The 26,999-nt window shown below is 36.9% G+C and overlaps 2 protein-coding genes across 4 annotated transcripts in view; one reads left to right on the top strand and one right to left on the bottom strand.

Moving 5' to 3' along the window:
- The window catches only part of LOC131425365 (ras-related protein Ral-a), a 66,919-nt gene that overhangs the window by 26,464 nt on the left and 13,456 nt on the right, over positions 1 to 26,999 (top strand). The gene's annotated exons all lie outside the window — the stretch shown is intronic.
- LOC131427430 (uncharacterized) lies at positions 2,181 to 4,352 on the bottom strand. Its single transcript, XM_058590611.1, has 2 exons — positions 4,099 to 4,352; positions 2,181 to 4,018 (listed from the first exon to the last, which is right to left on the bottom strand). The coding sequence occupies exons 1-2, from the start codon at positions 4,350 to 4,352 to the stop codon at positions 2,206 to 2,208; spliced, it is 2,067 nt and encodes a 688-aa protein (XP_058446594.1). The 3' UTR covers positions 2,181 to 2,205.

Raw genomic sequence — 26,999 nt, 5'->3', positions numbered from 1 at the left:
ACAGAAATAGGTAATGCTTGCGTCTGTTCAATCAAAACAATCGTTGATTTTCGAAAAAAAAAATGATGGAATACCGGGATAATTTACGATATTTGGTTATTTTCATTGCATAGCATTGTTAATTACGAAAAATATGAAATATGGAGCGATCTCACCTGTACTTTGTATGTTCTTTGCGAGTGCGAACGCAGAGAAAAAAATTGTAAAAATAATTAAATATGGGTTTCATGCAACGATTTTTTACAGAAATAGAAACAAAAAAAAAATCTGGAAATATTGCTGCTTGAAACTACAAAACATGATAATTTATTTTTATTGGTGGTTTAGTTTGTTTCAATCAATATTTTGATAGAAATAACAAATATTTTACTTGTGAGTTCTTGTCAATTTCTGGACAATTTCACAGTAAATTCAATTTGAAAAATTTGTTATAAATGAACGAATGATAAAGTTAATAATTGTAGCACTTTAAATTCACAAACTTTTCATTTGAAATAAGTTACCTTAAACTCAGTTATTTAAACTAAAGCTATTGTTTCTTGAAATCACACATTTTTTATTTGTTTTGAAGAATAAAATGATTATTTTTAAACTAAATTACAAGGTAATTTTTGATACAACTTTTTTATTAATTAAAAGATATTTTTATACAGGCCTATTTGCGTACAAGCTTTACGTGGCCGATCGAGCCGATTTTTTAAATAAAATTTGTTTCGTATTGAATCTTTCTTTTTCATTGATATTCACAGTTTTGGGCTCTTTGCTAGTTGCTGTATAGGCGCTTTGTTGTACATTGATTGCAGTTGCTGGTTGGTTTGATGGTGGAACAGGAGTACTGCGCTCACTAGTTTCCGTTGTGGAACGGTTGCCCTTGTCTTTTGTTGAAGGCGTTCTTTTCGCAGTCTCAGTTCACGGTTTGCCGTACTGTGCAGGCTGTTCACAAAACTGACATGTAATCAGCTGATTTCCATAGGTGATCAGCGTTTTACACAGATGTATCCCACCTTAACCACAAATGATGTAAGATGAAATTGCCTTACGTAGTTGCACACGTACCACTCGTACGCCATTTCGGATATTGGGGAAAAAATTCCGCCATACTTCTCTTTCGATGGAAAGAACTTCACCGTACTGCGACATATTTTCCTGGACGAATTGATCGCATGATTACATACCACTCAATTTCATAGAAAGGTCACGAAGTAAAAATTTGAGGTTTCGTCAATCTACTTATTTTTGAGTTGAATTCGAGCATCTTTTACTCAACATGTCGAAGTTTAAACAATTTTTACTCAAAATAGAAGCAAACAATTTGTGGTAAATTTAACTCACAATTAGATTACTTTGCACTCAAAATGAAAATCTCGCTCGCTTATATCAAAAACATCATATTAACAAGATATCCAGCTCTCACATTTCCGGAACAAATTATTGGCAACATTCTTTACTGCGAGCATGGTACCGTCAGGCGAGTCTGCATCGAATCTTGTACATAGAAATAGGGGAGAGAAATGTCAAATTCGTGCGCGCCAAAATAGCAACACTGCGCCCATACAATTGACATGATATGTTTAATGTGAAGAACGTTGCTGAAATGAAGATTGATTTCGCTCCAAGCTGATAGGGTCTGCTTATATATAAATCAGGCCCGTGCGCAGGGGGGGGGGGGGTTTGGGGGTTTTAACCCCCCCCCCCCCATGAAGAATTTTTTTAAAATTAAGTTTCATGAACAATGGAGTACTTATTATATTAAAGTGCAAATAACTTGACAATTCATATTTTTTATCAATTTTTTATCAATTTATAAACTGACATAATTTGAAACCCCTCCCCCCCCGCGCACGATCCTGTCAGAATTCGTTTTACATTTTTGGACACCCCCCTCTCCCCTTGAAACCCCCCCCCATGGATGATTCCTGCGCACGGGCCTCATATAAATACATATATTTCTCATCTGTAAAGTTTCATCCAGATCGGAGTAAGTAGATCCTGATTTCGTCATCTTTCCTGCTTTTAATTTCTAGAATTACCCCAAAGATATTTTCTTTCGCTCTATTTAGAGTACAAATTCTTATTTATTATTTCGTTTAAGTAAAACTATTTAACCATAGGTACGAGATTGTATCTAGAAACGTTTTATCCATCCCACCATACCCATTACTTAGGATTTCTAATTTGTTTTAATACTTGTTTGTTCCAAAATTTTCATGGTAGAAAACATATTGGCTTTGTTCGAGTGTCTAGTATGGGTACCCATTTCACACCGTGCACTCGTTCGGGTCTCATGAAATACTCAGTAGTCTTATTTTTTCTCAAGTTACGCCGACGAAGCATCATATTTTGTTTCCTAGCAGAAAACCGATGCACAGTGATCTCAGCCAAAAACACTACCAGTGCAAGTCCGTTCAGACCGAAATAATAACAGAACACATTTCTCCAAACACGTAACTCGAATCGTTTCGTACCACTTCCTTCTGTGCCATCGCGCGTTATATTTCTATTTTTCTCGATCTGGTAGAGTTTTCCTTTGAACGAAATTTTGGACAACTGGCTGGCAACAATTCCCGTTTCAACGCAGCGTGTCGTGATCTCATTAAATTGTTCTAGAAATGGTGAATCCAGCGGTAAAGCCATCGCACTGTAGAATTCAAAGACATTCTCATTGATCACGTGGACGAAACTCTTCAGGTTTTCTGTATCGTAGAATCGAGCCCTGACCACGTCCGCACGAATGTCGTGAAGCAGCACGGCCGATGAACGCTGATTCAGCATATCGATTATTAGCTTAGCTCCCGTAACGTTGTTGCTTGCCACTGTTGCTCCCTGGGAAAGCTTTCTGTATAAACTATCTGTGGTCATGACATCCTTTGTGACAGGACGAATGAACTCTGCATATGCTACTGGGATGGTTAGTGTGAGATGCGCATCCAGCAGCTCGCTTAATCCTTGAATGTCATCTGCATAGTCATTTTTCGAGTTAAGCCGTTTGATGATGATGGCCTGCCAAATTGAATATGAAATTAAATTGTACAACATGATTCCGCAGAGGATCGTCCGAGCGTGGAATCGCTTCGGTAGTTTTGTAGATACTGCCAAAGTTATTGCAAGAATATGCATAATTTCAGCTGTGTACGTATCCCTGTGTTCGTCAGGAGAGTTCCAATTGGTTATCTTCAATACCAACGGCAACACAATTGCCATCAAGATGTTGATAGAGTAAAACCACCAGGTAAAAGTATTGAAAAACACACGGTCTTGACTTCGAGATTCGTAAAAATTCTTCGGAACAATGAAAACCAGCTTTGTTGTGATTAAATGATGCAAATACTGTACATTTTTAGTATTATGATTGTGAATAATTCGTGTATTGGCGGCTAGATCTATTTTATGTCGTTCGATTAGATCCAGTGAACCTCCTAAGGAACCGTTCGGAAACACGAATCCCGTCGACAGTTGACTTGGCAGGATAACAAAATCCGTGCTAAAGTTCATCATTCGTTTCATTATATCAACGATCTCTCCATCGAGATATTCAAATCGAAGAATCTTTTTATCTGAATACACGGCTTTTGACATGAGATCAATATCCGCTATTGCTATCCGTAATGGATAATGGTGAAGATTGTGGGCTCGTTCATACAGAAAATGTTTTGCATTCTCTATATATGGAGCGACTTCCTCTAGTGATCGCAGAATGGAACAGTTTACGTTCCGTATATCGACTACTCCCCGTGGTGTTAAAAATGGATTAAACAAGCATGATTCGATCGATATATTATCAGCTCTGCTCACAAATATTACGTTGGGCATGCGATAATTAATCCATGCCAATTGAAATATACTTAGAATCTGATTTCGTGTAATAAATCTTGCCGTTAATATCAATTTAGCTAAAGGATTTACTCGAGCCATACTAGGAATAAGCGATTGCCTGAATGTTTCGTAGGTTCCTCGACTGAGATATGCGTTCACTTGGAGAACTTCGTTGATATTTTTAACGCTTTTAGAATCGAAGAGGCTACAATGAATATGTCGGAATCTGTAGAAAATAGAGCACTTCGAGAAAGTTTCAACATAGACATAAAATATGGAACTCACTTTTCGTAAGTATACAGCACTAAAGGTTTTTCAATTCCATCTAAAGCACATTGCATTGGGGTGCTTACGCCATCTTCAGTACGAGTTGCTTCGATTTTGGTCAAATATTCGTCTTCCTGGAAAAACTGCTTCACAACTTCCACGTAGATCAAGTTCACTTTGCTCGCACAAAAATTTATTGGAAGAGAAAAGTTGGCCACAGCGGTACTAACTGAACCGAATCCAAGGAACATGGCCACTACAATCCACAACATTTTTTCGGCTACAGACTCGTGTCTGATAAGGCGAGCCTTTATACTTCTCACGGGAAGCAGTTAACAATTTAATTGTGTTTTTCCGTGGCTAGTATAGATTAAAACCCTTTTTCCAGTGACACAATGGAGTAATTCAATTTCGTTTACCCAGAAATTAGCAGACAATGCACTTTGATGCATAAAATATTCAAAAGATCGTCACACGTGTAGGTGGGAATTTCACCAAAGAAAACTGCGTTTGTTTACACCAATTATCTTTTGTTTGACAGCTATTCTGGACGGCAAATAGGCGAAGGCTATAGAAGGAGATCGATTCGTTTTTTGTCCAAAAATGTTTAGGATATCTTTACACATTCAGCTCGAAACTTCGCTACGTCGATTTCCCGTGCTACAATGATTGACCACATTGACTATTTAAAAAAAACTAGTTCAGAGGAGGTTTACTCGGTATCATAATCATTGCATCTATTGCTTCAGTCGAACAGTATGATTTTTTATGTTTTGCTTTAACTGAATAGCCAAATAAAAATATATACACTAAGTATAAAATCTCTCGTGATACCTGTCGATGTGCATACCTACGTTAGGCTTTATGGATGTTAGGCAAATGTATAATTGGAATATATAGCTAATCACATTCAAACCATTACAATCTATTCGCTGTTGCAAAATTATGAAAAAAACAAGATCTATATTTCTATATGAACCTTACAACTAATTATGACTTAATTGCTGTTTTTTAATGTTTTAATTACGCAAATAAATGGCGTTAAGAATGTTTGAATTTTACAGTTATAAATTACCGATAGATTAGAAAATTTCATAGCTCTATCCTCAGGTTCGACTGCCAACAGATTTGCACCTTTATGTTCTGAATGAATTCCTTCATACCTTTCGTAAACTTGCTATTATTCTTAGGAAAGCAAGTGGGTAAATTTTTATCTGTTTGAAGACTTGGAATATATTCTTTCCGGGAGTGTTCCATCTTCGACAATATTGAAGAAAGTGTTGATTCTAGTAACTTTGCGAATTATTCACATAATTTATTCGAAATTCGTTTTACTAACTGACAGGTTCCTAGCATGGAACATATTTTTACTTTCAATATAATATGAAAACCTTAAAATTAAAATGAATGTTGTCAGGATTTTAAAGTTAGTTTGTACCAGGTATAGCGGTATGAAGTGAGCCTTTTTTTATTGTTAAAATGAAGCAATAATTTTGAAATAAATATAAAAATGTATTCAATGTATTGGCCACTGCTTTTTACACATATTTATCATCTTTCTGCCAATTTATTGATTGTACGGCAATAAAAATATTCGTCTTTTGAAGCAGACCAATTAGACACCCAATTTCTTTAGGAATCGAAGTGCTACTCAGTCAATGCATGACCCATCGATGAAAACAAATGGTAATCGGAGGGGGCCAGGTTTGGTTCTGCTTTGTGTGCAGGTGCATTGTCGCGTAACAAAATTACTTTGCCATGTTATCTGACCCATTCTGGTAATTTTTTGATCAGTTCACGGTTCAAATTGATCATTTGTTGTCCGTAGTGATTATTATTATCAGTTTCACCAGGTTTACGAAGCTTGTGATATACCCTACCTTTCTAATCTCACAAAACACAGAACATTACCATCTTGCCAAATCAATCTAGCTTCGCAGTCGATGTTTATGGTTGCCCTGGATTAACCCATGATTTTTTTCCGTTTAGAATTCTTAAAATCAATCCATTTCTCATCTCCAGTAACAATTAGATGCCAAACTGATCTTCTTTCGTGCCTTTGAAGCAAATTTTAACAAGTGTTCTTTTCGGTTTTCCATCTATCTTTCATTCAATTCATGTGGCACGCATTTTCCAGACTTTTGGAATTTCTCCGTAGCTTTTGAACGGTCAGTAATTATTTACACTTGTAACGTGTAACGTGTAACTTTTTACATTGCTATCATTTGCTTTTGACTAACAGTATCATATTCATCAAATATTGTTTGCAATTCGGTGTCTTCAAACTTTTTTGATGGTTTTTCACGTTTCTCATATAATAATCGCGTACCATTTATACCACTTTTTGCATGTCGCTTCTGATAGAGAAGGATCATCGCATCCATCAACAATAGCCTCGTATGCAATTCAACACAATTAGAGGTGAAATGTGAGAATCAATTTATGATTGAAATAACCAATTGATAGAAGATTTCAACATCCCATTTGATTACTGTCAGTTAATTGGATTACTCTCTTACTATAATTCGAGACCAAATTTATTATATTAGATTGCGAAACTTTGAATAGCTTGCACCAAAATGACTGGTAACAAAAAAGGATGTACTAGTTCAATAATGATTAGTATTTTACATTTAGCGTGCATCAATTTTTGACATGTCAAAAATCATTGAATACAATGAAAAATCGACACGTTAGACAGAAATGGTTTTCACTTAATTTACGACACTTCAATTCGAAGTTAAAATCTAATTTAAATGAAATCATATTTCAATTCGTTTCGTTTGGCTTGATGCTTGCAATCCAGATGTCAGACAAATACATATAATCTGATGGAAATACTTTGCTTTCAACAGCTTTTTAACTTAATTCCCATGTTGAAATTCATCAGTTAGATATTTAGTTTCAAATAAATTGATAAATATGATTTATTGTCTTATTTAAATCCCTTATCGTGCATGAGCTGAATGAAGTTGTTTGAAGATTTACATTTCTAATACCTGAAAACACAAACATCTATGAGTCATACAGATAAAAATAATTCTATTCTTAGTGAATTTTACCCAAGGTCGCATCAGTAAATGAAATTTTCCCTTTGTTTTCTTTCTCTTCCGATTGTTGTGACCGTATTTGATATCTAATTTCGTTTACTCAATCGGAGTAAATGCTAGAACTGTTTATAAATTGAGAAAAGAGAAAGTTTTTAATTCTTTCTAAAATAATCAACTAACGCGAAAATCCGTTAATATTACAATGTTCACAACAGAAATAACATACATCGGTATGATGAATAAATAGTGTGAAAATACTTGTTTGTTTGATAATCTAAATCAGGGGTTCCCAAAGTGGTCGATATCCTTTTTCCGGGGGTCGACGTAAACGAAAACTGACTATGGGGGTCGACGAGGTCTTGATTTCAAGACCCTCTATTGTTTGATATAAGTTGTTATTTGAAATATTTACGCTAAAAAAGTTGTGTTGTTTTGACCATCCGCAGAAATTCGTAAGTATTTTACATCAATATTAAAAAAGCAGGAAATTGTATTTTCAAAGGAATTTGTTGATGGGGGTCTGAGGCCTAAGTTAACTTTAGTAAAGGGGTCCATGACCCAAAATAGTTTGGGAACCCCTGATCTAGATTGAGATTACCTATCACTCTCTAGATTTAAAGTAAATAAATTATTGTTTTTTCTCGGTTGCCAACTGCCTATATCAATCAATATAACCAATTGATTATTTTTCGTATTAAATTGTAATATTATAGTGGAAATAATAAACAATTGCAACGCGGGTGAAGTCTGTTGACCTTTGTTTGGTAATTTAAAATGGTTCGATGTAATCTATAGAATACATAGTACACGAACTTTATCTGTTAAATAGAGCTTTCTGGTGATTTCAATATGTATGTTCAATCTTTTTTGTTTAAATCCTATTCACTCGTTTGTACTGTAGCAAATAATTTAAAAAAAATAGGGAAATTTTTATTCCTTCAGTTTCCACAAATAATAACTGTGAATCAATATTTTCCGACACCTCAGCATCGGATTTTGTTGAAACGTTCACTCGGCTAACTACCATTACTAAAATTTATGCTAACAAATATTCTTTTTCTGTGACTCTTGTGGAGTGCGCAGTAGTATATACACCCTCTAATAACAACAAGTACTGGGCTAACATCCCTTCCCATTCTTTAGGCGATCTTCGTTCGGGCCTGGCCGGCATCGGTACTGATCAATGAATTATTCTGGAGTTACCGGAAGATGTACATTGAGGGATGATTCGCCAGTTTCAGGTCTGATCATCTAGAAATTTTCAGTACAATTTCAGATAATCCCGATCAGTAACGGAGTAGCAACCATTGGTAGTCGCTCAAGCTTAAGCTAACATATCGATGAATTTTGAAAAATCATGTAGTTTTGTAACTTCCCGCTCTTGAGATAAGTTTCCTAATTGTTTTTCATATATCATTTTTATTCATCATATTTCAACTTCAGATGACAGTCGAGGAGGCGGCTTTTACAACCAACCTTGGGAGATATGCTCAATATGCTCGTGATTTTGAGTTTTTTTTATTCGTCAATTTGTATTTTTTGCCTTCAAAGTTATATCTAGTGACATTCTAAACGGGATCTTGCTGCCGTTTTCCTGTTTTTGAACGATAACACAGTTATTAAACACTTTATAAATACAGTACTTTCACTGAAAAAATTCCAGAACCTTCAACTTTTGATTCTGATGTTTTCCCCCTCATACTCTCGACATCCCGGGTATAGGGGTGCTGGTCTAGCAAGCCAGTTGTCGCCTTTTCGTATCCTGACTTGGGAGAATTCTTAGCATCCGTAGGATCGTAGCACTGATCATGGAACAGTTCCAGTGCACTCAGGGGTTCTGTTGAAACGGAAGCTCAAATTCCCCATCGGAAAGTCGCACCCTGGGTTGGTTTACTCTCGTCAGATACGTATTTCATAGACTTCTTTATTCCTCTAAAACAGGACTAGTAGAGATGAAACGCATCTGCTCAAAATATAAATCAAGTAACGGTATTTCGGAGTTTAGCTTCATAAAACATTTTACTTCCAATAATGAACCGATCCCAACATGATTGAATCATAAATTCTTACCAAAAAATGAACCGTACATAGGCCACAGTATTATTTTCAATAATCACAAAATGTTACAAAAAAAATCAAAACAAAATTTCTGGGTTTTTTACTTTATTACTTGATTCATTTTTGATTTTTTCTTTCAGTCTACAGACTCAATTTTTAGTTTTCTATATTGCTCAGAGATTGTTTAAATATATTCAATTTATTTTTCTAAGTGCATCTCAATATGCTTAGTTCCTAATGACACTATCAAAGCTAAAAAATATAGCCTATTTATTAGCTTGCGTTCCGTCTTCGATTTGTCAATGCTTGTCAGTTGGACTTTAACCGATAAGCAGACATTTTTCGGTATATATCCTTGTATCGAATATTGATAATTTCATAAGTTCCTTTTTTCGCCATTTGTTTTTTTTTCTATCGGTTCCAATTTGTTTCTAGTGGGTATCTTCACTGTTGAAACTACGTTCACAATTTTAGAAAAAAATTTCTTTGAAAAAAACATAAATTACAACGCAACACACCGATTTCACGCTGAAAAATCGATAAAACAGTGTCCATATATGTTTATTTACGTCTAATGTCGTACATCCACTGGAGGGATCCAGTTCAATTCCAACAAAGTGGGTAAGCACTTAAATCTAATTGTTGGTAATTGTAACTGAACGTTAAATGAAGTAGCTGTTCAGTTATCTTCGACCAACTGAATATACATATTTCACAAGAAACCAAATCAACGGGACTCGCCGAATGCGGTCTTTCTGGATGTCGAGTTGTTGTAAGCTCTTCACGACGATCCGGGAGTAAGAAAACGAAAAAAATGGTAACTAAATAAGGTTAATGACAAGGTTAATTGCTCATTCCCACCGACTGTGCGTTTCAGTTACTGCTAGTCGATGGTTGTGCCACCCAGCTTCTGCTTTTGTTAATGTATATTACATTCCGAAACACACAGCGCAAGTTTAACAACACTCGGAGAAACGGTTCTCTGTGTTTCGTGCGGGGAAAAATGGAACAAAACAAACCAGTGGAAATGCTGAAAAATATATAGAAGACTTATCGTCGAAACAAATGCAATGACTGGATCACCTCCTTAGAACCATTGATGATGCGTGACGAAAACTGATTATGTTTGATCTAAATATTAATGCAATTTTCAATCATAATGATTGGAGTTAAATGATCAACTGCGAAAAAAGAAATTTATATAGAAAAAATATAAAGTTTTAGTCTAATTGGACTTTTTAGGGGTTACACCACTGTAGAAAAAAAGAGGACTTTTTTGGGGAATTATTTTTGGATCCAAAAAATGGAGTAATCCGAATTTTGTATAAAGCACTTTTTAATATGTATATTTAAGTACAAAAAAATTATCAGTTTTAAAAATTGAAAAACAAAATGGCGGCTCGGCGGCATTTCCGCGAAAGTGCTGCATTTTGACGGTCGGAAACATAAGTCAAGTGAATCTTGGCCAATCGATTCAAAACTTTTACAGAATATTCTCGATAGTTATCTCCACAGAGGTACGTAGGGTTTTTTTAAGTAATAGGTTTTCTGTAAAATGGCAACTCTTTGAAAATAAAACCGCATATTTTCATCACAAAATTTTTCTTAAAAAAATATTCACAATTTTCGAAAACCCAAAATAATTTTGGATCCCAAAATAATTCCCCAAAAAAGTCCTTCTTTTCTTTCTACAGTGGTGTAACCCCTTAAGACTTTCAGACATTCTGTGAGGAGATTGGGAATTGATCATCGGGAAGGTTGACCTAAAAACCACTTTTTTTGCCATAACGTTACGACCTATCCCTGGTATTATTTTTGAAACTAACCCGAAAATGTTATAGAAATACGTACGTTGTAGTTAAATAGTCTTTGAGTCTTACAATAGTTGAATTGAATTGAAATCGAAACTAGATCAAATCAAATTCGATTAAAGTGCCGATTTGTGATGTAATGAGACATGAAGGTAAGTCATCATTTCATGAAGTTTCTGGTAGACACGAGTCTATGGGTCTAACCCGATCTGTTTCGATCAGTCAACTTCTTCTTGTTGCTGTTATTGTTACACTGAAGTTGTTTTTGTGCGGTAGTCGTCAAAATGAACTTAGTGCATATAAAACAAATACGACTTGGACGAAACACCTGAAAGCAGAAACACTTAAATGCACTCCGTATACTAGTTAAAATTGAACAAAATTTTTTCGAACTTATCTCTTCAACCCACCTGATAATTTGAGGAAGATCCTTCGAAATTATATTAAAGCTTCGAAAAGAAACTATAATAGAAGAATCTGATAGAAACATAACATGACGAACGAACTGTAGATTTCCAGGACACTTTTCCGCTATTCTCAAAGCTTTCTGAACTTCCGCCGTACTCGTATTCCTTTCGATTGCGTAAATCTATACTTTGGATGTTTTTTATAAAATTTATTTTGTATTATCGATACAATAGAATAATTTGCTGCTCTGCACGTTGAGCAAACTTGTGAATAACTTCATCAATAAAACCGCTTCGACGTTGCAACTGAGACAGCAATTTGTTTTTAACTACCATAAGCATAAGCCACTGAAGCCTCTCCTGAAGTTATCACAGAGCCAAATGTGACAGAGAGAAAAACAAATCTCAGTGCTGAGTTGAGTAATCCCTTCTCCTTTTGAATCTGTGCAGTATCTCATGTGCACGAAAAAAATACTAACGCGATAAGACTAGAGATACTAAAAATTTTAAGTTGAATGTATATGAGATACGCAATTTCAGCGAGTATTGGCTACGGCAATGCGATATGAAAAGATTGTTTGGCTATCATTGACCAGCAAGCGCAAGCAGCTTAGGGTGAATTTGTGCATATTGTGCTGGGGACAAAATCTCCCATCATTTTATAATCGGTTCCATCCGACCTGTTTCCATCGAATAAATAGAGAATCTAAAAAATAATTGAATGCGGATAGTGATGCAGCTAATTCCTTCAATTTAGCCGGTTGTGCAGTGCACGAGGTGCACTCTTATAATGATCATGCATATGGGTAAATTGATTTCCAATGAACCGTAAATGAGTATTGAAACTTTTCTGGTCCATGCGATACTGGCACCGATATTCTGTACATTGTGGTGACTTTGAACATACTTGTCCGGCATCGCCTCGTATCGGAACTGAGTCGGATAGGTGTAAATAGACTCTTGGATCGGAGGGTTTGAATTGACCTCATTTTCTCTCTAACATTGATGAAAGTTTCACCTAATGACTGAAAAGGTGAGCTTTGTGTCGATTCACGTGGATAACATCATCCATCAATCACACCTAGCAGCTTATATGCATGATACATGTAATTCTTGTTTTGGACTGCAGTGTAAAATTGTCGATTGTAGAATACTTTGTACTTTTTCATTCATCAATTACATCGAAGTTTTCGTTTTGCTTTTACAACTAATAATATGACAGTAGAATGCCTTGTCTCTTTTCTTTTCCAACTACTTCTATCTCAAGGCTATCTTCCTCTAAAACGACTATAAAGAATAATCCAGTAGATAATTTGTTTTTGATAATGTGAATTGAATGCATGATATATCCAATGAGTAGTAACAGATTAGTTTCGTCTTTAGACAGTATGTCTAGTATCCGCAATGTTCTTTCTACAACATTTGTAATGTTCAAGTTTTATGTAAAATGTACATTCAATAAATTAAAATTAATTTCTGTTTTTCTTACAACGATCCAATGGAAACGAGATTCAACGGAAGCAGACTAATAACAATCACCCTCATTCTTGTTTACGTCCATATCGACCATTTGACGAATACATACCATTCTTGTTTTCAATCGAATGAATTCGAAAGCGGTTCGGTTGCCACAGGTGCCGTGGTGAGCGTTTCTGGCGCTCGAGGCGAACTCAAAAATATTCGCCCTACAATTTTTCCAACCAACGCCTTGAAGACCATCTGACATTATTTTTTTCTGTAAGGTTATTCCAAGTAACATTTTTAATTTTATTAAATATTAGTAGCAGTTTTTAGTATTACATGATCTCTCAATGAAACGAAAAACTTTACAGAAACCTACTGAAAACCATTTTAAGATCATATTCCAGCCAAGTGGACAATTCTTCATAAGGTTTATGAAGCAAAATAAAGAATACCTGCGTTAAATCTATTTCGAAATTTTTCAAAATTCAAGAATGTTTTAAAACCGGCTTTACAATCAGTATCAAATTTATGCGATGGAATTTCATAGTAAGAATTTTGAGCATTTCTCTGAATCTAAAAAAAATATGTGTGATTTCATTTTTCTCGTGAATGTATAGATAAACATAAGAATTGTTACTAGTCGCTGAAACTGAATTAAAGGCGCTGTTTGCAAAAGTCTGCATGATTTATAAAACAAATTATTTTTTGTAATTCATCGTAATTCTTATATAAAATGTGACGATATCAGTGCAGTAAATAGTAGTACGGAAATCTACGCACACGCACATTTTTGAAAAATTTGGAGTTTCAGGAATGGAAATGCTTGTCAAGGAGTAAATTTTTTGGTGGAAGGGGAACCTTCTCAATGAGCAATTCAATCACAAAAGCAGTCATTTTTTATCCAAGCTAATCTTTGAAAATGCGCACTGTAGAGGACGTTCAAATCAGTTTAACTTTTTTCTTTTATAAAATCTTATTTCTGAAACACTGGTTCATAGGTTTACTCTTTGAGAATTTGCTATTCGCTAGGTCCAAGTGTACATCCACAATCGAGAAGAGGGTGTATCTTGCTCAAGAAAAAGAATTTTTTTCGGTCGTCGCTAAATAACAGTTCTCTATTTTATTGGCTGTAAAATTGTACAATAAATTTTCATCAATTCCATCATTTTTCCAGAATTGAGAATCAGAGCTCAAGCGGCGCGTTCCCCTCAGTTTTTTTAGGTTTATGCTTTGCCTGGTCATTTTCTTGATGGGAAGGTAAGAATAAAAGGAACATGGGAAGGAACTAAACAGCAGCAAACAAAAATAAACAATTCGTTCTGCTTCCCCGAAAGAATGCTGAACGATCTACACGAATTTAGAGATTTTACAAAAGCGATACCACTCTGCAAGAAGAAGAATGCAGAACGATTCGCAATATGTATGATCAGTAGTAAATTCGGCACCCAAAAAAAAAATCAATTTAGAATCAATATTTCTGTATTCATTCACTCCAGGAAGAACAATGAACCCTCTGACTATAACTCCTTACCACATTGATACATGAAACTATCGTGTATACCTCGTAAAGACTGTCCCAGAAAGTATGGACGCAACCAAAAACCGCTGCCATTCCGCAATGGTTCAGAATCTGTCAATTTTTATGGCTGCGTCCTGTTGTTTACACTCCACTTGTGCAGTTGTTTATTCGTTTTCATTAGTTTGTTTCGAAATGCGTGGACTTTCAGCAGAACAACGTCGAAATATTGTGTACAAATGGTGCACAGAACGCGGACTGTCACTGAGAAAGATAGCAAAAATGGAGTGAGTAAGTGAAAAAGCCGTGCGAAATGCAATACTCAAGTTCGGTGAGGATAACACCTTTGAGGATAAACGGGTCGAAAAAAGGTCCTGCTAACTTTCAGATGGATAAACTGAATGCGTTCGAGCAAAAGAAGGAGGTTTCAGTTCGGGATGTGGCCAAAAAAGTGGGCACTTCGAAGTCAAATGTTCTTTGTGCTAAACGTAGTTCGAAACAAGAAGCATCGATCAGGCCGAGGGTTCGAAAGGTGTACAATACGATTCTTGCTGGAAATTTGAACTGCATAATCATGGACGACGAAACCTACGTGAAACTCGATACAAATCCTTGCCGGGACCTCAATATTATACGGTGCGAGAAGGGAAAGTGTTAAACCAGTCCGAGACATCGATAGAAGTCGAAAAATTTGGTAAGAAAGCTATGGTCTGGTAAGCAATTTGTAGCTGCGGTATGATTTCGAGACCCTTCATCACCACTGCTTCAATGAACAGTGAAATATACATCAAGGAATATTTACAAAAACGACTTCTACCCATGATTCGAAGCCACAAGGATCCTGTAGTCTTCTGGCTAGATCTTGCTTCTTGCCACTGCTCGAAATCAACGGTAGAATGGTATACTACCAAAAATGTCACTTTCGTCCCAAAAGACATGAATCCACCAAATTGCCCACAACTTCAACCAATTGAAGAATCTTAGGAAACATGTCTCGGCAGCCGAAACCATTCAACAGTTCGAAAAAGATTTGAAAAAAGTGTCAAAACTTGTCGCCAAGAAATCTGTACGGGATTTAATGAGGAACGTTCGCAAGAAGGTGCGCCAGCCAGTCTACAATGGCTAAGTAGCAAATGTTGAGAATAATATGCTGTTGTTGTAGTCTAATATTATCAGTATATCGAATAAAATTTGAATATCCAACACTTGTGAATTATTTACAGCGAAATCAAAGAGCGTCCATACCTTCTGGGACAGTCTTTAGATAGTCCCGTCGATACGGGACTGTAAGTGAATACCGTGGTGGCTAAGTACAGCGAAGCATGCTTCGTTTCGTCTAGTAAATTGGACTTTCTCTTCATGTGTTTTCATATGCAGGGTAGTTTAATTGGTAAAACAATTTCCCCAGTTAGGAGTTAGTTACGGGTTCGAGTACGGTAACATTTTCGCGATTTTCATTACATTATTGTGTTCATATGTCAATTTTCCTATCTGTTTTGCCCGTTAGATACTGATCATATTAAATATTAGAAAGGTTAGTGTTTGTAGACCAATATTTTTGACATTTAAGAACATTAAAGTAATAATCGTTTATACCGCTTCAGACATGGAATATTATAAGGAAAGCAGAGTCAAGACTGAAGCGGGTACAATACGAAGTTTTCCAAAATTACACTAACGAATAGACGAATGACAAAATACTGAATCAATTGACAACACTGACGGACGATTGAACGATACAAGCGCAGAAACCAATGATTGACTGGTTACCGGGAGAAGCACATTTCCTGCCCAAGTGTCAAATTCTCTTACGAACTTGCAATAGAAGATACTCGTATCGTTCGTTGCAAATTGGTTACCGTAAAGGAATCTGTCGCTTGGGTTACAAGCTATCGTATCATCTCGATACACGGGAACCTATTATTTCGATGATTTCTACAGCGTTACTAGTGTTCATTTGGGTACCATAGTGTAGTTCGTCCAGTATGAAAAGTGTGTAGCCTTGAAAAGGGGGAAAAAGTTGTGTTTCATCGCATCTAGAGTAGTTCAATTGGAAGAACGATTATCAGATTATCATTTCGGTTTCGGTTGGGTAAAATGCTGAACTAAGATTATAGGACTGTATTTCAAATCGAACATCATAAATCACTTTGAGTCATGTTTATAGAAAATAAAACCAATCGAGTGTTACTAGTCTATATGTACTGCGATCTTCATCTACTAATAGTTCAGTTGAACTATTTCACGGATTAGAGAATGTTCGCAGATTCGAGCTTTGTCTTTGGGGATACAACATTCTACAATATGAATTTATTGGGACTCGAAATGTTGAATGTTAAACATCTTGTAAAACTTTTAATTGAAAAAAATGAGAATACGTAGACTCTGTAATAACTGGTCTTCGCCTAATAATCCGTCGTCCGTTGATTAACAACACGACTGTGTCTCGAAGTCCGTCTCATTCCGAGCTATCTGGTTGCCAAACTTAGCACAAAGATTTTCTATATTAGAAATGGAAAAAAGAAAAATGTTGAAAATAGAATACCGTTCCGAAATTTTTAAACAAACGCTAAATTTATCAACGTTCAATACTTCTTTTTCTCTGCGTTCCAGGAAAACTAGACATTCTTGTAAACACTCACACAAGAGTGCATCACTAACAAGGCGCGAGCGACGGCACGCATATGTACCGTCTGTTTCCAAAAAGAGCTTCCAACCACAATAAATCGCACACGACTTCAACACGACTTATATGCTGCCATAATCCGCAATGTTGAGCAACGTGTTGGTAATGTAGGAAAAAAACACTTAACATGTGTATTATCTGTTGTAGTCGGTCCTTCCGTCACTTTTTGATTGCAACATAAAACCGGTGGCGTCGCAGTTTGCTGTGGAGCAGAGCAGTAGGCAAGAAAGTCGCACCCGTCGGGGTGTTAATCAGTCCACGAGCAACAACTTGCGGACTGCGTATTCCGAGCTTTTTTTTCTAACGAACACGTTTTTATACCATAATCGTCTTACTGCGCTGAATTTAGTCGAAATAGCCCATACTCTTTGGATGTTAACCTTTCACCCTGAGACCGTTTTGTCGTTTGTCAACTGGCTCCGCTTAGCAAAAGTAAACAACCCGCAGGTTTGCTTCGGACATGTCAAGCCCATTTTGAACGCGCCTAAGCAATGTAATGTTGAAAAGTGAAATTGTGTACAATTCGCCCCTGATAAGGCGGTTTAGCGTAAAGGTATGGCATACCATGACGTTAAGCCATTTCTGTGCAAATAGCAGAGCAAGTGTTGTTGCAAAACCTGTGCACATTGATAGAGCTTATGAATGACGAAGCTTCGAGTCATCGATCGCTCTACTGTTCGTTGGTTCTAATACGTTTCGAACTTGTAGGCATCTGCTACAGTCGAACTCTGTCGGATCAGAGGCATATTCGCACTTTTTTGTTTGCTTAGGTTATCCCAAGCTGCTCGTATATGCGAAAAAACCATATGAAGCCGTCTTTGTTATGTCGGCACACAAGTTCCGGTTAGCGATGCTCTAAGCCAACTAGCTTGAAATAGTTTTGTATATACGCATATCTCATAAACACCTCGTTTTTAGGTATCATTTCATGCTCATTCACCCTAAGGCAATACTCTAAATGAACGAAATGTACAGCTAATAGCGAAGACTGTGGTTGTTTCCATTCGGTTTTAGTTGGCTGAGCAAAATGCTATAATGAAGCGCTTCTTACGCTTCACACTTTCTGCTTATTTTCTTTGCGATTCTTGATCTGATTTTTTATTTCCACATTTGTTTTTTTCTTGCAGCACTCTGACTGCTTCATTCACTTTCGCATCGTCAATGACCATTTAATTACAAAATCGTACTACAGCCCTACTGTTGCTCACTGGTTGTCTGCATTGAAGTGACCGTAATTGTGTTCTCAATTGGCTGATGATTGTGTAATATTGTAAAGTTGTAAGGAGTGATCTGATGATGCAACTGAGGAAATTATGCGATCAGGTTGAAGCTAGTTTTATTTCTCCATCTTGTTCTTATTGGAATTATATTGTTTCGATATCTGAATACACTGAAATGCTTAAATGTTTGTATCAATTAAGTGTACATATAAATAGAATTAATAGCATAGAGTTAAATCTAGCTAATCATGTAATATTTTCGCATAAATCGTATAAAGAATAGACTCAGTTCTATTCGCAAGACGATAGATCGAACCAAGGTCATTAAGATTTACCGTTGGCCCTACCTTTTGGTTCGTGATGCGGAGATGTAAGCAAGTGTTTTTGTTGTTTGGGTTAAACAATTAAGGTACTTTGACAGAACACGATGACCTTAACACCCACAAAAAAACTGGTTCCGGCAGTGTTTCACCAAATCAAAGTTCATTGTTGTAAACGTATATCAAAGCCAATAACAGACCGATGTCAAGAGTTGGACAGTTTTGCGTTGCCAAATCGTCGTTCGCCTAAAACTATCCTTTCTCTAAAAAAACATCTGACAAGCGATCCATTGATGAGAAAAAATGAACCAACCTTACACTGTTATCTTCTTTTCGAAAAAGCAAACGCTCAGATTACCAAATGTAACGATAAGAGGAGCTTCAAATTCAAAGGTGTACACCTTTGCTTCCGCCGTTTTTTTTCCAAAATTAAAAGCTTTATTACGACAAAGTGCTTACAGATGTATTATTCAAAGTATTGTTCATCACTAGCGAGAACTTTCTCCCATCTTTCCGGCAATTTTCGGATCCCGGCTCGAAAAAAGGAGTCCTCTTTTGACGCTATCCATGAAGCAATACATTTTTCCAACTCTTCGAAGGATTGAAAATGTTGATCTGCCAGGCCGTGTGCCATCGAACGGAATAGGTGGAAGTCAGAAGGGGCGACATCTGTAGAATACGGTGGGTTGGGCAAGACTTCCCATTTCAGCGTTTCCAGGTACTTTTTAAACACTTTTGCGACGTGAGGCCGAGCATTGTCGTGTTGGAGGATGACTTTGTCCTTTGTTACTTCTTTCTGAATCATGCCCAGGGCCTAGAGACGTTTTGAAATGGCTTGCTGACTCACTCCCAACGATTCGGCAGGCTCTTCTTGGGTTTGGCTCGAATCTTCATCAAGCAATGCTTTTAGTTGTTCATCTTTGAAGGTTTCTCATATTACTTATATTTTCAAAAACATCACTAGAAGATTTTGTCAAGATTTGTTTTCAAACTTGAATAAAATCAAAAACTTTCTTATGTATAAATTATCATCACCTTTTGAATTTGTAAACAGTTATGTTAAGTTGATATAGATTTAAATGTGGTAACGCTGCACGCTATACAAAATTAAACAAAGCAAGCTGTGTGCTAGGCGGTGGCGTTTTCTTCTTCCGTACCAGCACGTACCGATGCGTCCCGATTTTGCATCATTTTGTATGACGGTTTGAAAGTCGAATCTGAATGAAATTGCATACTATCTTTTAAAACACTGAGAGCTTTAATTTGAATTATGGTTTGTGAAAATCGGTTAAACGTTGCTGAGAAATCGAAGTGAGTTCCGTTTTTGGAGCTTTTCTTTACTATTAACGGTGCGTTCGGAAGCGGAAACCGGGAATCGACTAACTAACAAGGTCTGTCAATTAGATGATTTAATAAAAGCTGTACCTCGTTTCGCCATCACTTAAAAAAACTCATGAAATTGAAAATTTTTCACTTATCGCGTTAAGAAATTTCCGAAAAAAATGAGTTCTCGTTTTCTCATAGATTTTCACATATTGCCTTGTAATTCCGGAACCTGAAGTCGGATGAGAAAAGATTCAATAGCAAGCTATGGGAACCATAAGACCTTTTGTTTGAAGCTAAGTTTGTGAAAATCGGTTACGCCATCTCTGAGAAAAATGAGTGACAATTTTTTTCATTTTGTAGGTGCATAACATTCTGTAATTCCGGAACCGGAAATAGAATCGGGATGAAATTCAATAGCGATCTATGGTACCATTTGAATCTGAGTTTGTGTAAACCAGCTCAGTCATCTCTCAGTCATAAATCAGTTCAGCCAGCCATCAGAATTTGTGTAAATTAGTTCAGCCGTTAGAATTGGGTGATTCAGGTGGATAATGGATTCAAGCACCGTAGTCTCGACAAAGGCATAGAAAGAGGAAAATAACGTCACGACAATGGACTGGCGCTCACAGTCTGCCGATACAAACAGCGCTGCTTATATACAGCTTATATTCGAGTTTCCATCGCTAGATGAAATTCTTGTTTTTTTTTATTTGAAAGATAGTTTTATTCAGGCCTACATGCGTACAAGCTTTACGTGACCGATTGAGCCGATTTTTTAAATAAAAGATTTTTTTGTATTGGATTTCGTTGTCACCGTTTTTCTAGGGGGAGAGGAGCTTCCATTTCCCTCCTGCGAGGATTGAGAGGCCCTTTGTTCGTGGCTCGTCATCCATTGCCTCATCGGTGGTATTGTTCGCAGCCTTGAGCTAGTTGCTAGTTTCTGTAGATGCGCTTTGTTGTACATTGGTTGCAGTTGCTGGCTGGTTGGAGGGTAAGTTGTTAACTGCAGCTAGCAGTGTTGGTGATTGCCGAAAATTTCACAGAAGTTGCTACATTGCTATCTATATTGTATACAACATTTTCAATCCGGTAGAAGATGCTACAAAAACTCGAGTCCCTCAATGCATGAACCGCGAGAGAATTTTTCTACATTCCTTCGCTCCACTTCATACTCTGAGTATTTCTCGGCCCTTAAAAAAAATTGCAGTCTGATAATGATCGCCGCTGTGTGGAATTTACCAAGAGAGAATCGCAAGTTGACAATTATCGCAGAAAATCGAATCGATGATTCAACTTGATGATTCTCATACTAGGTTGCAATATTTCAAAACCCTTGTGTGGAGCATTCACATACATTTTCATAGACACAACTTATACAAAGATTATATGCACATAGTTAGAATAAGCGGCAATAGTAAAATGATTCTATCGCAATTGTCAACTGCCTATATAGAATCGGATCGCGAAACGGGAATAAGCGACCGTTTGTTGCTTCAGAGAAGATCCTCACAGCGGCGTGCCAACCTTTGATTCTCAGAAATATCATAGAGAGAAATTCGCTCTCGCACTGGTGTCGATTCTGTGGTAAATGAGCCATGCCGGGTTTTTGTTGTTGCGATGATTTTCAACTCTCTTTGATGGCACTGATTCAATCGTTGAAGAGTTGCCAGCGAACGTTCTTTGATACGATAAAAGCCATCCTTGGTAGCTAGTGTACCTTGTTATATAGGGGATACTGATGGTTTCGTCGAAGGGGATGCTTCATTGTTGCTAATGGCTGTCACAGGTTTACTGGGGTTGCTTGGGGTTGGTGTGAAGGAAGCACCGTTGTCCTTTGGTATAGTTGTCTCCTTGTCCGGTTTATCACATGGCTTACCGTAGTGAACAGCTTTTTGGCAATATTGACATGTGGCCATCTGATTGTCATAGGTAACCAGTGATTTGCACGGTATTCTTGTATCCTGACCGAATGACACATAAGAAGGTATAGGCCTCCTCAAGCGCATGTGTAACAAACATACGCCATTTAGAATACCGGGGAAAAAGTTCTTCCACTTTTCTTTTTCGATAGAGAGAATCTCTCCATATTGGGACATAGTTTTGCGAATATAAGGATCGATGACACTTGAGGGAAGATCATGCACACGCACTTCTATAGCACTATCTTCCGTATATACTCCAACTCTTTATAAAACTGGATGTAAACAACATTATTTGTCTAATTGCATTGAAGTAAATGCACACGTTTAATGTCAAGATGCATTTGCTCTTTAAGCAAAGTTCTCGTATCGAAGGTCGAATTTTGCACTGCCTGTAGTCAACAATAATTGTATTCTTTCGTGTCGGCGGTAGCTTTTGTTCGTTTGGTTCACTCATTTCGAGGTCGTTCTATTGTTCACTACACAATACTGTACTTGGTTTCTTCCATCCCAAACGTAAGCTTTATCGACTGACTTGGATAAGATGAGCAAGCGAACTGAAATTCTTGTTTATATTTTTATTACCAAAAGGTTTATGATTATCGTGTATCTAGCAATCAGTTGTCAACCGGCTAATAGTAAAGATAATAGTTTTACTATTGTCCATCATCGGAAAAAACTTTGAACCAATCGTGATCTTTTTTTCTTAAGTCATGGCGTCGCATTTTTCGATGTGACTTTATTAACCTTTTAGTCCCCCGCTACTCGGATGCAGTTCTTATTAGTTGGTGCCTAAAACAATCCACTTCGGTACTACCGGCTCTCGGTTTCGGATGAATTGGAAGTAGTGGCGAAAACCTCCAAAACGAAACTCACTTCTATTTCTCAGCGATGACTAAACTGATTTCCACTAACCTAGATCCAAATTGAAGGTCTTATAGTTTAATATATTGTTGTGTAATTTTATCTAGATCCGATTTCCACTTCTAGAATAATAAGAATTCAAAATTGTTATAGGAAGTGCCTTTGCAAAACACGCGATAACCCTTCAAAACTGGATCCAAAACTGCTCCAATTTAGAGGTCTTGGTTTAACGGATCGCTTTTGATCATACCGTTCCTTAGTTTTAAATACCGCAAATAGTACTCGAATACTTCTAAACAGAACTCACATTGATTTCTCAAAGATTGCTGAACTGACTCTAATCAATTTCAGGAAATGTAAAAGATTTTACAATCTCATAGGCTATTCCGAAATTATAAAGTCATGTGTTGCTATGCAAATAACATTATCTATAAAACTATTTCAATCATATAATCTAACCTCGGTTACGTCCGCTCAGATCTCCGATTCTAGAAATAGTGCTCAAAAATCCAAAAAAAAAACAACTTTCGCATAAAATGGTAATGAGAAAGGCATCATTACACAACTAGGTGGATTAAAACAGGTTTTGTTATTTTAACAGCTGATTGACTTCGATCTCTCGAGAAAAACTGCGAACGGTATCAAGAGCAACGCAATCATTCCAGTACCGCTCTGACATTTCAATACCACTTTTGTAAAACCATGTGTCTTTTGCCTCAAAATAACCTTTTCATTCGTACGAAAATTTTTTATACTGGCGAGCATTTTTTTCAGATCTGCGAACAGCCAGTAGTCGCTGGGAGACAAATCTGGCGAATACGGTGGATTCTTTACTTTGCCATATGAGGTCGTTAAAGCCTTCAAGCGCTCCAATGACGCTATATAATATTCACTGTTAATGGTATTTCCTTTCTCAGGATAATCGATAAATATTACACCACGCACATCCAAAAATACCGTGGCCATAACCTTTCCAGTCGATTGTTTTGCTTTCGGGTGCTTTGGACGAGGTTCTCTGATTGCTGTCGATTCAGATGACGATCGTTTTGATTCTGGAGTGAAGTGATGAATCCATATTTCATCCATTGTCACATATCGACACAAAAGTTTCGATTTGTTACGTTTAAACATGGTCAAACACTGTTCAGAATCATCGACACGTTCTCATTTTTGGTCAACAGTAAGCAAACGCGGCACCCACTTTGAACAGAGCTTTCAACACGTTCTTTTGATATCTTTACAATGTCAGCTAACTCACGCAACTTCACTTTTCGATCATGCAAAACGATTTATAGATTTTTTTTTCATATTTTCTGATGTTATCGCCATTGCTTGCTTGAACGATATTTTTTCCCATCAAGAGCAGTGTACAATTAAAACACGAAATTGTTTTTGATCCATTCTTCTGAAAATAACAAAAGTAGCGTCATTCTTAGCACAATAACTCACAAACTAGTGAATAGAATATCATGAAATTTTGACAGTTGTCTTTTAAAGGTTAGTATTATCTGCAAAAAAAACTAGCGCCATCTATGTGTTAGGCTCGGGACTTTTCAGCCCATGTGTTACATGATTGAAACGGAGATCTCCGAGGCATTAAAAATTCTCACACACTATCTTCTAACATGTCAGACGTTCATAGCAAATATATATTCTGTACTTACAATCACAGAGGTAAAAGAAAACCTTTGATGTTTTTTTGTGGGTGTAGAAAGTTTTCTGATTTCCGTTTCTCAATATTTTTTTGTTCCGATTATTTTGATTATTATATTCAGATAAGAAAAACTTTCTAATCCTATGTATGAAGTTAGAAGTTGAACGAAGATCGGTTGAGTGAAATTAAAATGTCATACTCATCACTCAATGGTCGCCACCGATGATCGACAACTTGATCATTTCATTTCGATGCATATAGTGTTGGTCCCACAAACCAATTGTCGTATGTTTGAACCCGACCTGCAATGTCAATATTGAATTTCGAAGGAAAATCACAACAATTCGAATTGAGTTGAATCCGATGATCAAACTGATTCAGTAACACTTATTGATTATGGAGTCACGTATCCTAACGAATTAGATACTGTTATGAACTCGTTTGGCGACATTTTTTGTCTTTGTGTTGTCGCTATATGGACGACCAAGACCGCTTACGGTTCATCTTGCCAAGCTTATTAGCGACATTTAATTGGATTTCTCTTCCTTCGGAAAGAGAAAGATAGCAACGCAATTCTTATCAAGAAATATCTTAGCCTATGAATTGCACAACGAAGTCATGCCTCAATTTTACGTTGAGAATGCAAATAAAACCATTGTGGTTAAGGAGAAACGCCCCAGCACCTTGACATCAGCCATACTCTTGACATCGTTCATTTTCAACCTTAACGCGGTGAGTACATCGAAGATTACAATGGGCCCGGTCTGGCGGTCACTGACCGTTTAATGATCGCATCTATAGCTGTTTGCTTGCTTTGCGCAATGTGGCGAAGCGAGGATGGCAACACGTTTTCAAGCCAAACATAAATAACGGTTTCACATCCATATGCTGGTCCGGTCAAAACCTGTGTGCAATATTGATTTGCAATTTCAGTGCCGTCGAGCAAAATTCGCCATCGTTACCACTGTGTCCGGTTTGGCACCGTGTAGGGATTCCATAATTGCTAGTGAATGCCAGTTCGTAGACCGTAGGGAATAAAAGGGCCCATAATAAATGTGACGACTGACGAGTTGCAATGCATGCCGAGGGTTATTGAAATATTGGCGACGCCGGTCCTGGCGATGAATTCCAGCTCAGCAGGTACCGTCAATGGATCCGAAATAGCCCGGCGCATGGCATGACACGGGGTGATATCCAACGAAAATAGTTTTTAGCGGGCAGAATTCATCGAGTCTAGAAGGACTCGTTAATTTGATTTCCGCCTCGCAATATAAAACATGTTGATTATTACCTATAGCTATTCTATAGTTTTTAGTGTTGTTCAACAACAACAAAATTCATGCCAATACTTTCGAACATAACTTTAGAGAATATGTTTGTTAATGAAAATTTCTGTGCTCGGCGAACAACTATTTATTTATGTGTTTTTTAAGATGCGAGATTTACTTAAACTTGATGATTTCAAGGATTAGCATGATTACACCTTGCAGCTCATACACTAATTGTTATGGAATGTGTGATATCAGAAGAAAATAGAATAGAATTTTTTACGAGTATATGAATTTGCACATCCCTTACATGACTGTATAGTGTACTAACAAACAGAAAAACTATACGCCCGACTGTAGAGTAGATGTCAATCAATCAGCAGGAAATTCATCCACGGTTTCACAAAGAAAATTTCCTGCTTTTAACCTAGTTGCAATAGCTTTGCGTTGGCCCTTTAGGATAGAAAATGAGTCACGCTTTTTATTGGTTTTTATTCCATGCATGTGTTTGCTTCAACAGACGAAAAATGCATCATCACAAATAGAAGCAAATATTGTTTGATTTGATGTGAATGTGGAAAACATTTTCGAGACAGATAATCGTACCTTTTATTATCTCAGCTGTACGATTCATTTCATATAATAACATTTTTAGTTTGATGTACGCTAAGAATCGGCTGCGAAGTCTGTTGAAACGGAAAGACCAAATTTCACATGTACTGTCAGCCCTTTGCTGTTTTTGATTGTTCTGCGATAGCATTTAACAATCACCTCTTACGTTTAATACCTGTGAATTAAGTTTTAATAAATAAGCATCTTCGGTGTGGAACATACTAAGTCGCACGGGAATGTATACTAACAAATATCCCCCTCCCGTGACACTTGTGGCCCCGTGCTGGTGGTTCGATGCGTAGGGCGCTGGTCTCACTAGTCGATTGTCATATGTTCAAACCCCGGCCCGGAAGATCAAACTCAATTGAATGAGAATATAATCTTTCGAAATATGTCCTTAAACGTGAATTCTTTGTGGAGGTCATAGGAATTATAATTGATTTTAAGCTATATGTCGGTTACTAATTTCGAAGGCTCTCAAATTTTTAGGATTCATCTTTCGTATCGTCAAAAATTTCTTTAACATGTACATTTATTTCCTATTCAGTTGTACAACTAATGCTTTGTAAATAAATACAATATCTTTGGATTATCCTTCCATGGTTGGTGGACATGACGGAATTTCTAGTATCATCATGAAAAAATAACATCATTATTCTCCTCAAAATTCAGTTCAGGTTGTAGGCAACACGCTCTGTTTGCCAGTGACACCTCAGACAGAGAGGTTAAGGTGCCGCTTTCAAC

The sequence above is a fragment of the Malaya genurostris genome, chromosome 1 (assembly GCF_030247185.1).
Source record: "Malaya genurostris strain Urasoe2022 chromosome 1, Malgen_1.1, whole genome shotgun sequence".
Lineage (NCBI taxonomy): Eukaryota > Metazoa > Arthropoda > Insecta > Diptera > Culicidae > Malaya > Malaya genurostris.
The sequence above is the reverse complement of the archived record's forward strand: the minus strand, read 5'-3'. Positions and strand labels throughout refer to the sequence as shown.